This window comes from Rana temporaria, chromosome 8 (assembly GCF_905171775.1).
Source record: "Rana temporaria chromosome 8, aRanTem1.1, whole genome shotgun sequence".
Classification (NCBI taxonomy): domain Eukaryota; kingdom Metazoa; phylum Chordata; class Amphibia; order Anura; family Ranidae; genus Rana; species Rana temporaria.
The window spans coordinates 167,029,267-167,044,726 of record NC_053496.1 but is presented as its reverse complement, the minus strand read 5'-3'; the positions used below and the strand labels follow the sequence as shown (position 1 = coordinate 167,044,726).

The window sequence follows — 15,460 nt, the reverse complement described above, 5'->3', positions numbered from 1 at the left end:
GCCCCTGTACCCGGTAGCTTGTGCTCAGAAGCGAACACACACGCAAGGCCCGGCCACATATGTAAACGGTGTTCAAACCACACATGTGAGGTATCACCGCGTGCGTTAGAGCACGAGCAACAATTCTATCCCTAGACCTCCTCTGTAACTCTAAACTGGTAACCTGTAAAAAAAATTTAAATGTCACCTATGGAGATTTTTAAGTACCGAAGTTTGGCGCCATTCCATGAGTGTGCGCGATTTTAATTTAATTTGAATTCATGAAACCATTTTTTTTTCCAAAAAAATGGCGTTTGAAAAATTATTGCGCAATCACCGTGCAAGATAAAAAGTTGCAATGACCGCCACTTTATTCCCTAGGGTACAGGTGTCAAACACAAGGCCCGCGGGCCGAATCCGGCCCTCCAGGTCATTTCATGTGGCCCTCGCACCTCCAGCCATCCTCCAGACCCTTACTTTCTGCTTTCAAGCAATGCATCCAGCTTCTTCCCAGCAGCAGCATAAGCAAAGGGGGTCCACTGTGATGTAAGGGAGAGTGGGGAACTCAACTTCTGATGGTGGGGTGACTCTTGACATCTAATGTACGGGGAGGGGATGCGCTGGACATTTAATCTTACAGATACAACCGGCCCTTTTGAGGGCAATCATAATGCTGATGTGGCCCACAATGAAATTGAGTTTGACACCCCTTCCCTAGGGTGTCTGCTAAAAAAATATATAAAAAATGTTTGGGGGTTCTGAGTAATTTTCTAGCAAAAAAAATATGATTTTTACAGGAAGTAGAGGAGTGCGAGAATAGGCGCGGTATTGAGGTGGTTAACAACCGATGAGTCATCATCTGTCAATGGGTAAAAAGAAAAAACCGACATGGGGTCCCCACCCCAATTCATACCGGGCCCTTTGGGTCTGGTATGGATTTTAACAACATTTTCTATTTTAAACAGTGAGGGGTCCCACGCAAGATCCATACCAGACCCTTATCCTAGCATGCAGGTCAGGAAAAGGGGAGGGGACGAGGGAGCGCCCCCCCCTAAACCATACCAGGCCACATGCCCTCAGCATGGGGGGTGGGTGCTTTGCCCTCCACCCCAAAGCACCTTGTCCTCATGTTAATGGGGACAAGGGTCTCTTCCTGAGAACCCTGGGCAGTGGCGAGCGGGGGGCTTCGAATCTTCTGGCCCCCAGATCCCGCCCCCCCCCCCCCATTGTGAATGGGTATTGAGTACATCGTACCCCTACTCATTCACCAAAAAAGGGTCAAAAGGTAATAACCACAAGAAACTGTTTTTGACAAATCCTTTATCCATATCCTCGATATGAATCCACCATCAATCACGACGCCTTCCGGACCCGGACAATAGAAAAAATGGAAACCGCTTCCTCCTCCATGGGCGGCTACCCGCTGTATGCTCTCTCTTCGCTTTGACAGCTCCTATATAGGCAAGGAGCGGGGCCACCCGGTTACGTCACTCAATGGCACTGCCCCCTTCTGCCGTTACCTAATTTTTTTTTATTGTAATCGCGAGTCAATTTTAAAGAGGAACTTCCTCTTAACCCACTCCTCGCCCCCTTACATGCCACATTTGGCATGTAATTTTTTTTGGGGGGGGGGGGGAGTGGGGGCTTCAGGAGAAGGGGACTTCCTGTCCCACTTCCGCCGAGGGGCTGGAAAGGCGATTAGCTTAATCGCCTCTTCACAGCCCCTCCCTGTAGGCGAGCGCCTGTCCAATCGGACGGGCTCGCGCATGCGCAGTGGGTGCCCGGCCGTGAAGCCGAAAGCTGTCACTGCCGGGTGCCCACACTAGAAATGAAGACGGGGGGGCGAGGAGCGGAGCCCCGGCCGGCGCGTCACTGGAGCCGTGGAGCAGGTAACTGTCAGTTTATTAAAAGCCAGCAGCTACACTTTTTGTAGCTGCTGACTTTTAATAAACTTAAAAAATGGGTGGAAAACCCCTTTAAGTTAGATTTTTTTAGAAATGTATTTTTTTTTTGCTGTAGCGTGTTCTGTATATGCTACAAAGGCGCCACTTTACAGGCACATTAAGGGGAACCCCCAGGCATGATATTTAAAGAAATTTTTCATTTAGATTTTTGCAACTCTAAGCATCATTAAAATCACTGCTCCTGAAAAATGTCCCCCAGGGTAGTACCCATACCCCCATACTACCCCAATTACTTGCATATAAGCCCTCAGAATGGGCACTTTTGATTTTTGCTGTTTGGCTCCCATAGACTTCAATGGGGTTCGCTGTTCGGATTAGAACATTTCCCCCAGTTTGGGAATTCTGCTGTGAACCAAACAGGGAGTGTTCCGCCCATCCCTGGCCTCCAGATCTCAATCCATCAGAGCACCTTTGGGATGTGGCAGGACGGGAAAGTGGCATCATGGATGTGCAGCCGACAAATCTGCATCAACTGTGTGATGTTAGATCTTCCCCCCTCCCCGCTGAACAACTCCGATGCACGAATAACCCCCCCCCCCCCGCTCAACAACTTTGATCCGCGGACCCCCCCCCCCCCGCTCAACAACTTCGTTTGGGGGGTATGCTCATTTGTCCCTCATTCTGAAGTTGAAAAGTTGGGAGGTATGTATATATACCAATCAGCCTTAACCATGACCACACACCCAATTATGAGTAGGTCCCCTTTTACCTCCAAATAGCCCTGACCCATGGCGGCGTGGACCCCACTAGACCTATAAAGATTCTGGGCATACTGCCCTAAACATTAGTACCATCCAGCAGCTTTCAGCCCCTCATAGGGAGTGGATGGTGCACCTGTGCCTTTGACCTGCACCTAAACACCCAATGTGCATAGAGCCTAAGGCCTCATTCACACGGGCATGGGCAAACATGCGTTTAGAAGACATTTCTAAAACACATAAATGCATGTTTTTCAATGGAGCCATTTATGCTGTGTGTTTACCTGCATTTAGAGAAAATAGAAGTCTTTGCATCCAGGATCCGATTAGAAACTCATTACAGCAAAGCATACCTAAATCTGCTTTAACCATTTGACCTCCAGGAGGTTTTGCCCCCTTCATGACCAGGCCATTTTTTGCTATTTAGCAAAGCGCTACTTTTTTTTCACAAGAAAAGCAAAGCGCAACTTTAACTGCCAATTGCGCGGTCATGCAACACTGTACACAAATGACACCTATATAATTTTTTTCACACAAATAGAGCTTTCTTTGGGTGGCATGTGATCACCACTGGGGTTTTTATTTTTTGCGCTATAAACCAAAAAAATACCAAAAATTCTGGAAATAAATCCAATATGTATTACCGTATTTATCGGCGTATATCGCGCACTATTTTCCCCTTAAAATAAGGGGAAAATCGTGGGTGCGCGATATACGCTGATAGCCGCTTCCCGCGCTCAGTTTGAAATCCTGCGCCGACATATACCGAGTGCAGTACACTCCGGTACATTCGGCTAGTCTTGTCTTCGCTCGTGCTCACGCATAAACGTCACTGAGCGTGAGCGCGAGCAAAGCCGAGCCTTGCCGAATGTACCTGAGTGTACTGCACTCGGTATATGTCGGCGGAGGCGTTCAAACTGAGCGCAGGAACTCGACTTGAGGCGCGCGCTGGAGAAGCCGGGAGGACACCATCGAGGCCGCAGACGGACGCCGGACCGGACGATGGACGCTAGGAAGACACCAAAACTGTAAGTAATAAAATCATATAACTTTTTTTTTTTACAGGAATTTCGGGGCAACTTTAGGGGTGCGCGGTATACGCGGGAGCGCGTTATACCGCAATAAATACGGTACTTTCTGTTGCAAAACAATTTCTTCATAAATTTACATCAAAATGTATTCTGCTACATGTCTTTATTAAAAAAAACAAAAAGGTACACTAATTGGTTTGTGTGAAAGTTATACTGTTAATGGTGGCAATCAGCGACTTTTAGTGGGACTGTGACTTTATTCCAGCCATAGATGGGTGGAATCTCAGCCTGTTCAGCAGGGACCTGATCGAGATTCAATCCATCTATGGCAGGGTTTTTCAACTGGGGTCCCGCGGCACCCTGGGATGCCAAGTTCACAGGATAGCCACTGACACATCCTGGTCAGAGCGCTACTTTGTGTTAAAGTGACAATAAAGGTTCACTTTTTTATTTTAATAACAAACATGTCATAGTTGCCTCTACTGTGCAGTTCATTTTTTTGCACAGTGTGACCACGATTGTCCTCTTCTGGGGTCTCGCGGCTGCTCCCCACAAAAGCTAACCCCCTCTGGGAAGCTCTCTACCGAGGAGGTTACCTTGTGGGTGCACTCCCATGTCATACACTTGGCGTGCCCCCCCCCCCCCCCCCGGCGCCCATGTCATTGGATTTGATTGACAGCAGCGGGAGCCAATGGCTGCGCTGCTATCAATCTATTCAATGAAGAGTCGAGAAGCAGTGGAGAGAGCGACGCGGGATCACGCCCACTGAAATGGGGGATCTGTGCCAGAAGGGGGAATTTATGCTGGGGGGGGGGAGAGATATGTGCTTGGAGGCGCAATTTGAGGGGCTTTGTGATAGAATGAGGAATTGGGGGGGGGGGGGTTGTGCTAGGAGAAGGATTTTGGGGATGGGTGGGGGGCTGCTGGGAGGGGGCTTTTGGTGGGGGATCTGTGCTAGAAGGAGGAATTTGAGGAAGTTTGTGCTAGAAGGGGAGGATTTGGAGGGGTTTGTGCTAGGATAGGAGGAGGAATTTGGGGTGGGGGGGGGGGTGTGCTAGGAGGAATTGGGGGGGATGCTAAGAGGGGGGTTTTGGTGGGGGATCTGTGCTAGAAGGGGGAATTTATTCTGGGGGGAGAGATCTGTGCTTTGAGGGGCAATTTGAGGGGCTTTGTGCTAAGGAGAGGAATTGGGGGGGGGGGGGGCGGCTGGTGCTAGGAGAAGGAATTGGGGGGGGGGGGGGGGGTGTTTTGGTGGGGGATCTGTGCTAGAAGGAGGAATTTGAGGAAGTTTGTGCTAGAAGGGGAGGATTTGGAGGAGATTGTGCTAGGAGGAGGAATTTGGGGGGTTGTGCTAGGAAGAAGAATTGGGGGGGGGGGGGGGCTGCTGGGGGGGGGGGTGTTTGGTGGGGGATCTGTGCTAGGAGGAGAAATTGGGGTGGGTGCTAGGAGGGGAGTTTTGATGGGGGATCTGTGCTAGGAGGGTTTTGGTGGGGGATCTGTGCTAGAAGGGTGAATTTGTGCTGGGAGGGGAGGTGGATTTGTGCTAAGAGGGGCAATTTGAGGGGTTTTGTGCTTGGAGGGGGGTTCCTTTTACCTACACACAGTGAATAAAGGTAGTAGTCTTGTTTTGCTGGGAAGAAATCAATGTGTGCATGTAGAATGGATATTGAGTGATAGGCAGTAGGGCTTTCAGTACTGGGTAGGGCATCAGTGGCTCAGAGGCACTGTGTTCAGCTTAAACAAGAAGTTAGGAGCACACTGGATTTCTGGCAGGTCAGCAGAGTATATTTCTGAAGTTTTTGTACAGCATTTGTAAAATGAGTTAGACATGGGGAAGTGTGCATGTATTGGAAAGGATATACCCAATGGCCCAGATTCTGAAAGGGCTTACGACGGCGCAACGCCATGTGCGCCGTCGTAATTCCTAATCTGGGCCATCGTATCTATGCGACGGATTCTTAGAATCAGTTACGCATAGATAACCATTAGATCCGACAGGCGTAAGGCTCTTACGCCGTCGGATCTTAAATGCAATTTTTTTTTCGCCGCTAGGTGTCACCTCCGTCGTTTTCCTGATCGATTATGCAAATTAGGAAAATACGCGAATTCCCGAACGTACGCGCGGTCGACGCAGTGAAGATACAACGTTTACGTTAGATTTGCGACGCGTAAAGTTGCCCCTGCTATATGAGGGGCAACCAATGTTAAAGCGGATGTGCCATGGGAAAAAAATATTAAAAGCCAGCAGCTACAAATACTGCAGCTGCTGACTTTTAATATTAGGACACTTACCTGTCCTGGAGTCCAGCGCCGATCGCAGCAGAGGACGAGCGATCGCTCGTCTCTCTGCTGCTTCCCCCGCCATCCACGCTGAGGGAACCAGGAAGTGAAGCGCTGCGGCTTCACTGCCCGGTTCCCTACGGCGCATGCGCGAGTCGCGCTGCGCCCGCCGATTGGCTCACACGCTGTGTGCTGGGAGCCGAGTGTTCCCAGCACACAACGGCGACAGACGGGAAGTCAGAAAAACCCGTCTTTTGCCCGTAGCGTGTGGCCGGAAGTGGGTGCAAATACCTGTCTTTAGACAGGTATCTGCACCCCCCTGAAAGGTGTCAAATGTGACACCGGAGGGGGGGAGGGTTCCGATCAGCGGGACTCCACTTTAGGGTGGAGAACCACTTTAAGTATGGCCGCCGTTCCCGCGTCGAAATTTAAAAATTTACGTTGTTTGCGTAAGTCGTCCGTGAATGGGGCTGGACGCCATTTACATTCACGTCGAAACCAATGACGTCCTTTAGCGCAATGCACGTCGGGAAATTTTAGGGACGGCGCATGCGCAGTACGTTTGGCGTGGGAACGCGCCTAATTTTAATGATCCACGCCCCCTACCCGGATCATTTCAATTAGGCGGGCTTGCGCCGGGGGATTTACGATACGCCGCCGCAACTTTACAGGCAAGTGCTTTGTGAATCAAGCACTTGCCCGTAAAACTTGCGGCGGCGTAATGTAAATGAGATACGTTACGCCGCCGCAGAAATGCGGCGATCTAAGAGAATCTGCCCCAATATATTTATTTGATTTTTGCCCTGACATACACTAAAGTTGTTCAATATACTGGTAGTGAGAAAATAATGTAGACACAAATACAGGATGATAATATAATTATAATTTTTATTGGCATTTGGTGTGATGGTGATTAAAAAAAGGAGCTATTTCAACATCAACTCGGTGCAGTCAGTGAAACCCTCAAACGTTGGTGTTTCAACATGACAAGACATGGGAGTCATCCCATGACAAAGATAAGGGGCTAGATTCAGAAAGATCAGCGGATCTTTAGATCCGCTAAATCTATCCGTTTTAAGATACGCTGCCGCAAGTTTTAAAGGGAAGTGGGTAATTCACAAACCACTTACCTCCAAACTTGCGGCGGCAGATCGTAAATCCCCCGGCGGAATTCAAATTCCGCGGCTAGGGGGAGTGTACTATTTAAATCAGGCGCATCCCCGCGCCGATTTAAATGAGCATGCGCAGTCCGAGAATTTTCCTGGTGTGCATTGCTCCCACTGACGTCGCTAGGACGTCAGTGGTTTCGACACTTACGTAAACGACGTCCATCCGTATTACAGAACGACTTACGCAAACGACGTAAAAAAATTCAAAATCGACGCGGGAACGCCGGCTATACTTAACATTGGCTGCGCCTCATAGAAGCAGGGGTAAGTATACGCCGGGAAAGCCGCTACGGAAACGTCGTAACAACAATGCGTTGGGTCCGCGTATTATCGTGAATTGGCGTATCTCGCTGATTTACATATTATTCAGCGTAAATCAGCGGGAACGCCCCCGCGCCATTTTTAAATTACAAATAAGATCCGACGGTGTAACAGTGTTACACCTGTCGGATCTTAGCCATATCTATGCGTAACTGATTCTATGAATCAGGCGCATAGATACGACCAGTATAAGTCAGAGATACGACAGCGTATCAGGAGATACACCGTCGTATCTCTTTGTGAATCTGGCCCAAGATCTAGAGTCACTGGTTAAAAGAAGATGAGATCCACAGACATGCCTTCTATCCCGTGTGCACACGCTGATGCCTGATCAGACAGGCTTTCCATGAAAAACATTTCCCGCACTCCGAACAGGAATATGGCTTTTCGCCGGTGTGAGTTTTGCGGTGCGAAGTAAGATTTGCTGTGGTGGAAAAACTTTTTCCACAGTCGGTGCAGGAATACGGCTTCTCTCCGGTGTGACTTCTCTCGTGTGTAATGAGATTGCTTTTCTGAGAAAAACATTTCCCGCACTCCGAACACGAATACGGCTTTTCTCCGGTGTGAGTTTTCCGGTGCGACGCAAGATTTGTCGTGGTGGAAAAACATTTTCCGCAGTCGGTGCAGAAATGTGGCCTCTCTCCCGTGTGGCTTCTCTCGTGTATAATGAGATTGCTTTTCTGAGAAAAACATTTCCCGCACTCCCGACATGAAAAAGGCTTTTCCCCCATGTGATGTTTAGTAAGTCCGTCTTGGTCAGGAACACATTGTCCTATGTCAGGCGAAGAACACATCTTATGCGTTTTAAGACCGGACATTGCGGTGAAACATTTTCCACATTCAGGACATGAAAACGGCTTCTCACCAATGTGTGTCCTCTCGTGTTTCTTAAGAATGGACAATCGGGAAAAACACTTCCCGCACTCTGAACATGAGTAGGGCTCCTCCACTGTGTCAGACCCCTCGTTTGAAGGAAGATGAGCTTTCTCATTAAAACATTTGCCGCTTTGAGAAGATGAGAAGATTTCCCCCTCTGTATGGTAGGTGACGGGATCACAGTGATCAGGAAAACACTCCCCATGTGTAAAGGAACCAGGGGACAGATCTGCACCATGAGGTGTTGGATGGAGACGTTGGGTAATGGGATTTTCTTCTGAAGAATTGCTTGTGATGTCCTCATCTTCTGTTTTGCCAAATGTTGAGATGACAACAATGTTATAGTTTCTGTTTTGTCCATCTGCGGGAAAAAAAAGTAACAACTATTTTAAGTGACACTAAAGGTTCGTTTTTTTTTTTTAACCACTTAAGCCCCGGACCAAAATGCTGCCTAAAGACCCAAGGGGTTTTTACAGTTCGGGACTGCGTCGCTTTAACAGACAATTGCGCGGTCGTGCGACGTGGCTCCCAAACAAAATTGGCGTCTTTTTTTCCCCACAAATAGAGCTTTCTTTTGGTGTTATTTGATCACCTCTGCAGTTTTTATTTTTTGCGCTATAAACAAAAATAGAGCGACAATTTTGAAAAAAATTCAATATTTTTTACTTTTTGCTGTATTAAATATCCCCCAAAAACATATATAAAATTGTTTTTTTCCTCAGTTTAGACCGATACTTATTCTTCTACCTATTTTTGGTAAAAAAAATCGCAATAATCGTTTATCGGTTGGTTTGCGCAAAATTTATAGCGTTTACAAAATAGGGGATAGTTTTTTTGCATTTTTATTTATTATTTTTTTTTACTACTAATGGCGGCGATCAGCGATTTTTTTCGTGACTGCGACATTATGGCGGACACTTTTGACACATTTTTGGGACAATTGTCATTTTCACAGCAAAAAATGCATTTAAATTGCATTGTTTATTGTGAAAATGACAGTTGCAGTTTGGGAGTTAAACACAGGGGGCGCTGTAGGAGTTAGGGATCACTGTGTATGTGTTTACTAGTGTAGGGGTGTGTGGCTGTAGGAATGACGTCATTGATCGTGTCTCCCCTATAAAGGGGATGACGCGATCGATGCGCCGACACAGTGAAGCACGGGGAAGCCGTGTTTACACACGGCTCTCCCCGTTCTTCAGCTCCGGGGAGTGATCGCGACGGAGCGGCTATAAACAAATAGCCGCGCCGTCGTCCCGGATCGCTCCCCGAGCGGACCCGTCCTCTGCATGAACCGGGGGGGGGTCCTGATCGGACCCCCTACCCACGTCTAGCAGAGGACGTACAGGTTCGTGATTGTGCCTGTCCGTGCCATTCTGCCGACGTAAATGTACATGAGGAGGTCGGGAAGTGGTTAATAACAAACATGTCATACTTACCTCCACTGTGCAGCTCGTTTTGCACAGAGTGGCCCTGAACATCCTCTTCTGGGGTCCCTCGGCTACTCTTGCGGCTCCTCCCCGCATTCGATAACCCCCTAGGTCCACAAGGGTCTCAAACTCGCGGCCCTCCAGCTGTTGCCAAACTACAAGTCCCATGAGGCATCGCAAGGCTGACAGTTACAAGCATGGCTCCCACAGGCAGAGGCATGATGGGACTTGTAGTTTCGAAATAGCTGGAGAGCCGCCAGTTTGAGACCCCCTGCTCTAGGACAAGCGCTCTCCCAAGGGGGTTACCTTGCAGGCGCGATCCATAGACGCCGAGTGTATGACTCGACCCCGCCCCCGGCGTCATTGGATTTGATTGACAGCAGTGGGAGCCAATGGCTGTGCTCCAACACAACTACAGCAGATTAGTGGTATAAAAGCATCAACCTAATAATCCATTCTGGATAATCTCTGTAATAACATACTTTCCTTAGCCCAAGTAAGATACCATTGTATTATATATAACTGTATTTATAGTAATTATATCTCACTTGTGCTGAATACTGTGGGAATTTCTTCTTCTTTAATCCTCACATGACCTCCTTCTTCCTCCTCCTCAGCCTTGATGTCTCTCCGAGTGTCTCTGAAGTCTGTGAATAAAGATGAGAGTGAAGCCCCCTGTACTGAGATGTATGAGAGACCTCAGAGAGTGCGTGTGGAGGGGGAGACTGGTCACGTCTCTTGGCTGGTAACACACAATGACATGATGTGAGGAGGAGAGCCGGAGTCTAATAGAGGCTGATGGCTCCTGACCCCCCCACTGGGCACATACTGTCTCCCCATTACTGTCTACTGACAGAGGAGGGGGGAGAAGAAGAGATTGTTGTAGTGACTGAACAAGGAGAATCTGGGACTCTTCTCTGGATTCAGACTGCATTGACACCTGAGGGACGCAACGCGTTTGGCACCAAAGTAGCTTATTTGTCTTTTTTGGCACTAAGCCAAGTGTGTTTTTGCAGGTTTTTTTCTTTGGGGTGCCTTTAAAAAAAATAAGAGATTGTTGTAGTCACTAAACAAGGAGGATCTGGGACTCTTCTCTGGATTTAGTGTTTATTACTCACCTGTGCTGATCTCTGGAGGGATCTCCTCCTCCTTACAGGGATCATCACCCATCGTGTAGATCTCATCTTTTACTTCTACTTTAACTCTTAAAACTTCACTCTTAAAAGACAAAATAGTACAGATACTACAATGATGAACTTTGACTTTGTATACCTAATTTAGTATATTTGTTAAAACATAATCTACCTGATCCTCCTGAGGGATCTCCTGATGTTCCTGTGTGGAATCCCGGGAATACAGAGGATGGGGACGTCTCTCTGGGGGATTTCTGTTACTGAATCCATCTGTAGGAAACACACACATGAATACATTGGGGCAGATTCACGTAGATGGGCGTAAATTTGGGCGGGCGTAACGTATCTGATTTACGTTACGCCGCAGAAAGTTTTTCAGGCAAGTGCTTTATTCACAAAGCACTTGCCTGTAAAGTTGCGGCGGCGTAGCGTAAAACACCCGGTGGAATTCAAATTCGGCGGGTAGGGGGGCGTGTTTCATTTAAATGAAGCGCGTACCCGCGCCGAACGAACTGCACATGCGCTGTCCCTAAAGTATCCCAGCGTGCATTGCTGTAAATGACGTCGCAAGGACGTCATTGGTTTTGACGTGGACGTAAATTACGTCCAGCACCATTCACGGACGACTTACGCAAACAACGTAATCTTATAAATTTTCGACACGGGAACGACGACCATACTTAACATTGGCTGCGACTCATATAGCAGGGGCAACTTTACGCCGGGAAAAGCCCAACGTAAACATTGTAACTTTACGGCATCAGCCGCGCGTACGTTCGGGAATTTGCGTATCTAGCTAATTTGCATACTCAACGCGGAAATCGACGGAAGCGCCACCTAGTGGGGGGAAAAAAATTGCAGTTACGATCCGACGGTGTAAGAGACTTACGCCTGTCGGATCGAATGGATATCTATGCGTAACTCATTCTAAGAATCAGTCGCATAGATACGACGGCCCAGATTAGGACTTACGACGGCGTACATCGTGCTGCGCCGTCGTAAGTCCTTTGAGAATCTGGGCCATTCTTTCTATGTCTTTATATCAGAGGATGTGTGTATCTAGGGGGATCCTCAATACTCTTCTCTCCTTTAGGCTGGGTTCACATATGTGCGAATTTGGTGTGACCAGCTCTCAATGGAGCCACAGGTCTGGGGTGACCGCAATCTGCATTGAAAAAGGGTCCTGTGCGTCTTTGAGTCCATTTCAGGTGCAGATTCAGTCAATAATTGGGTCACGATTCGCACCTAAACTGGTAAACAGGGACACACCGGACTCCAGGCACGAAACTACGCCCACATAGGTGTGAACATGGCCTTACAAGACATTTAAATCTCCTCTTACCCGGTAATTTAAGGGTTGGCTGGCTCACCATCATGAAGTCCCCGTAGAGATCCTCGTGTCTTCTGTATGTCTCTGTATATGAAATGTAGGGTGGATTATGAATTTCATAAGTAAAAAAAAAAAAGAAGACAAACCTTAAACTTTATCTTAAAAATAAATGTAGATGACACAGTGCAGTTTGCATCCCCTCTGTCTCGGTTGGTTCCATTAACAGAAGTCAAAGCATACAGTATATTACCATCACACCTGCCTGATGAAGGAGTCAGTGGGATATTAAGACCTAAACATTGGTGTTGGTGGAATAATAAGTCCCCATTATTGGTGTTGATTGGATAAAACTCCATCGTTGGTGTCGGTGGGAGAATAGGACCCAATCGTTGGTGTCGGTGGGAGAATAGGACCCAATCGTTGGTGTCGGTGGGAGAATAGGACCCAATCGTTGGTGTCGGTGGGAGAATAGGACCCAATCGTTGGTGTCGGTGGGAGAATAGGACCCAATCGTTGGTGTCGGTGGGAGAATAGGACCCAATCGTTGGTGTCGGTGGGAGAATAGGACCCAATCGTTGGTGTCGGTGGGAGAATAGGACCCAATCGTTGGTGTCGGTGGGAGAATAGGACCCAATCGTTGGTGTCGGTGGGAGAATAGGACCCAATCGTTGGTGTCGGTGGGAGAATAGGACCCAATCGTTGGTGTCGGTGGGAGAATAGGACCCAATCGTTGGTGTCGGTGGGAGAATAGGACCCAATCGTTGGTGTCGGTGGGAGAATAGGACCCAATCGTTGGTGTCGGTGGGAGAATAGGACCCAATCGTTGGTGTCGGTGGGAGAATAGGACCCAATCGTTGGTGTCGGTGGGAGAATAGGACCCAATCGTTGGTGTCGGTGGGAGAATAGGACCCAATCGTTGGTGTCGGTGGGAGAATAGGACCCAATCGTTGGTGTCGGTGGGAGAATAGGACCCAATCGTTGGTGTCGGTGGGAGAATAGGACCCAATCATTAGTGTCGGTGGGATAAGATCCCATCATTGGTGTTGGTGGGATAAGATCCCAATCATTGGTGTCGGTGGGAGAATAGGACCCAATCATTAGTGTCGGTGGGATAAGATCCCATCATTGGTGTTGGTGGGATAAGATCCCAATCATTGGTGTCGGTGGGAGAATAGGACCCAATCATTGGTGTCGGTGGGATAATAAGATCCAATCATTGGTGTAGGTGGGATAATGAGATCCAATCATTGGTGTCGGTGGGATAATAGGACCCAATCATTGGTGTCGGTGGGATAATAGGACCCAATCATTGGTGTTGGTGGGATAATAGGACCCAATCATTGGTGTTGATGGGATAATAGGACCCAATCATTAGTGGAGGTGAGATAATAGAACCCAATCATTAGTGGAGGTGAGATAATAGAACCCAATCATTAGTGGAGGTGAGATAATAGAACCCAATCATTAGTGGAGGTGGGATTATAGAAACCAATCATTAGTGAAGGTGGGATAATAGGACCCAATTATTGGTCTTGGTGGGATAATAAGATGATAATTCTCCCACTCTTCAAGACTCTGGTCCAACCGCACCTAGAGTATGCCATCCAGTTCTGAGCACCAGTCCTCAGGAAGGATGTGCTGAAACTGGAGAGAGTCCAGAGAAGGGAAACAAAGCTAATAAAGGGACTGGAGGATATTAGTTATGGGGAAAGATTGCAGGCACTGAACTTATTCTCTCTGGAGAAGAGACGATTGAGAGGGGAAATGATTTTAATATACAAACACTATACTGGTGACCCCACAATAGGGATAAAACTTTTCCGCGCAAGGGAATTTAAAAAGACACACGGCCACTCAATAAAATTAGAAGAGAAGCAGTTTAACCTTAAACTGCATAGAGGGTTCTTTACTGTAAGAGCGATAAGGATGTGGAACTCTCTTCCACAGGCGGTGGTTTTAGAATGGAGCATCGATAATTTCAAAAAACTATTAGATAGGCACCTGAACGACCACAACATACAGGGATATACAATGTAATATTAACATAAAAGCACACACATAGGTTGAACTTGATGGACTTTGATGGTGTCTTTTTTCAACCTCACCAACTATGTAACTATAATAGGACCCAATCATTGGTGTTGGTGGAATATTAAGATCCAATCATTGGTGTCGGTGAGATAATAAGACCCTATCATTGGTGTCGGTGAGATAATAAGACCCTATCATTACTGTTGGTGAGATTATAGGACCCAATCATTGGTGTTGGTGAGATAATAGGACCCAATCATTGGTGTTGGTGAGATAATAGGACCCAATCATTGGTGTTGGTGAGATAATAGGACCCAATCATTGGTGTTGGTGAGATAATAGGACCCAATCATTGGTGTCGGTGAGATAATAGGACCCAATCATTGGTGTCGGTGGGATAATAGGACCCAATCATTGGTGTTGGTGGGATAATAGGACCCAATCATTGGTGTTGGTGAGATAATAGGACCCAATCATTGGTGTTGGTGAGATAATAGGACCCAATCATTGGTGTTGGTGAGATAATAGGACCCAATCATTGGTGTTGGTGAGCTAATAGGACCCAATCATTGGTGTTGGTGAGCTAATAGGACCCAATCATTACTGTTGGTGAGATAATAAGACCCAATCATTGGTGTTGGTGAGATAATAGGACCCAATCATTGGTGTCGGTGAGATAATAGGACCCAATCATTGGTGTCGGTGAGATAATAGGACCCAATCATTGGTGTCGGTGGGATAATAAGACCCAATCATTGGTGTCGGTGGGATAATAAGATCCAATCATTGGTGTCGGTGGGATAATAAGATCCCATCATTGGAGTCGGTGGGATAATAAGATCCCATCATTGGAGTCGGTGGGATAATAAGACCCAATCATTGGTGTCGGTGGGATAATAAGATCCCATCATTGGTGTCGTGGGATAATAAGATCCCATCATTGGTGTCGGTGGGATAATAAGATCCCATCATTGGTGTCGGTGGGATAATAAGATCCCATCATTGGTGTCGGTGGGATAATAAGATCCCATCATTGGTGTCGGTGGGATAATAAGACCCAATCATTGGTGTCGGTGGGATAATAAGATCCAATCATTGGTGTCGGTGGGATAATAAGACCCAATCATTGGTGTCGGTGGGATAATAAGACCCCATCATTGGTGTCGGTGGGATAATAAGATCCCATCATTGGAGTCGGTGGGATAATAAGATCCCATCATT

The 15,460-nt window shown here is 47.4% G+C and overlaps 2 protein-coding genes across 6 annotated transcripts in view; one reads left to right on the top strand and one right to left on the bottom strand.

Moving 5' to 3' along the window:
- Positions 1 to 15,460, top strand: part of LOC120909931 (oocyte zinc finger protein XlCOF6.1-like) — a 487,791-nt gene that overhangs the window by 160,706 nt on the left and 311,625 nt on the right. The gene's annotated exons all lie outside the window — the stretch shown is intronic.
- The window catches only part of LOC120909863 (zinc finger protein OZF-like), a 46,698-nt gene that overhangs the window by 12,629 nt on the left and 18,609 nt on the right, over positions 1 to 15,460 (bottom strand). For 3 of the 5 annotated variants that reach the window (XM_040321613.1, XM_040321611.1, XM_040321614.1), the window contains 3 exons: positions 12,221 to 12,292; positions 11,051 to 11,148; positions 10,864 to 10,963 (listed from right to left, as the gene is read on the bottom strand). In XM_040321613.1, coding sequence (XP_040177547.1) covers positions 10,864 to 10,963; positions 11,051 to 11,148; positions 12,221 to 12,292 — 270 coding nt within the window. Of the gene's footprint in view, positions 1 to 7,639; positions 8,680 to 10,293; positions 10,393 to 10,863; positions 10,964 to 11,050; positions 11,149 to 12,220; positions 12,293 to 15,460 lie in introns of those variants that run through there. The other 2 variants (XM_040321615.1, XM_040321612.1) reach the window with 2 other exon arrangements.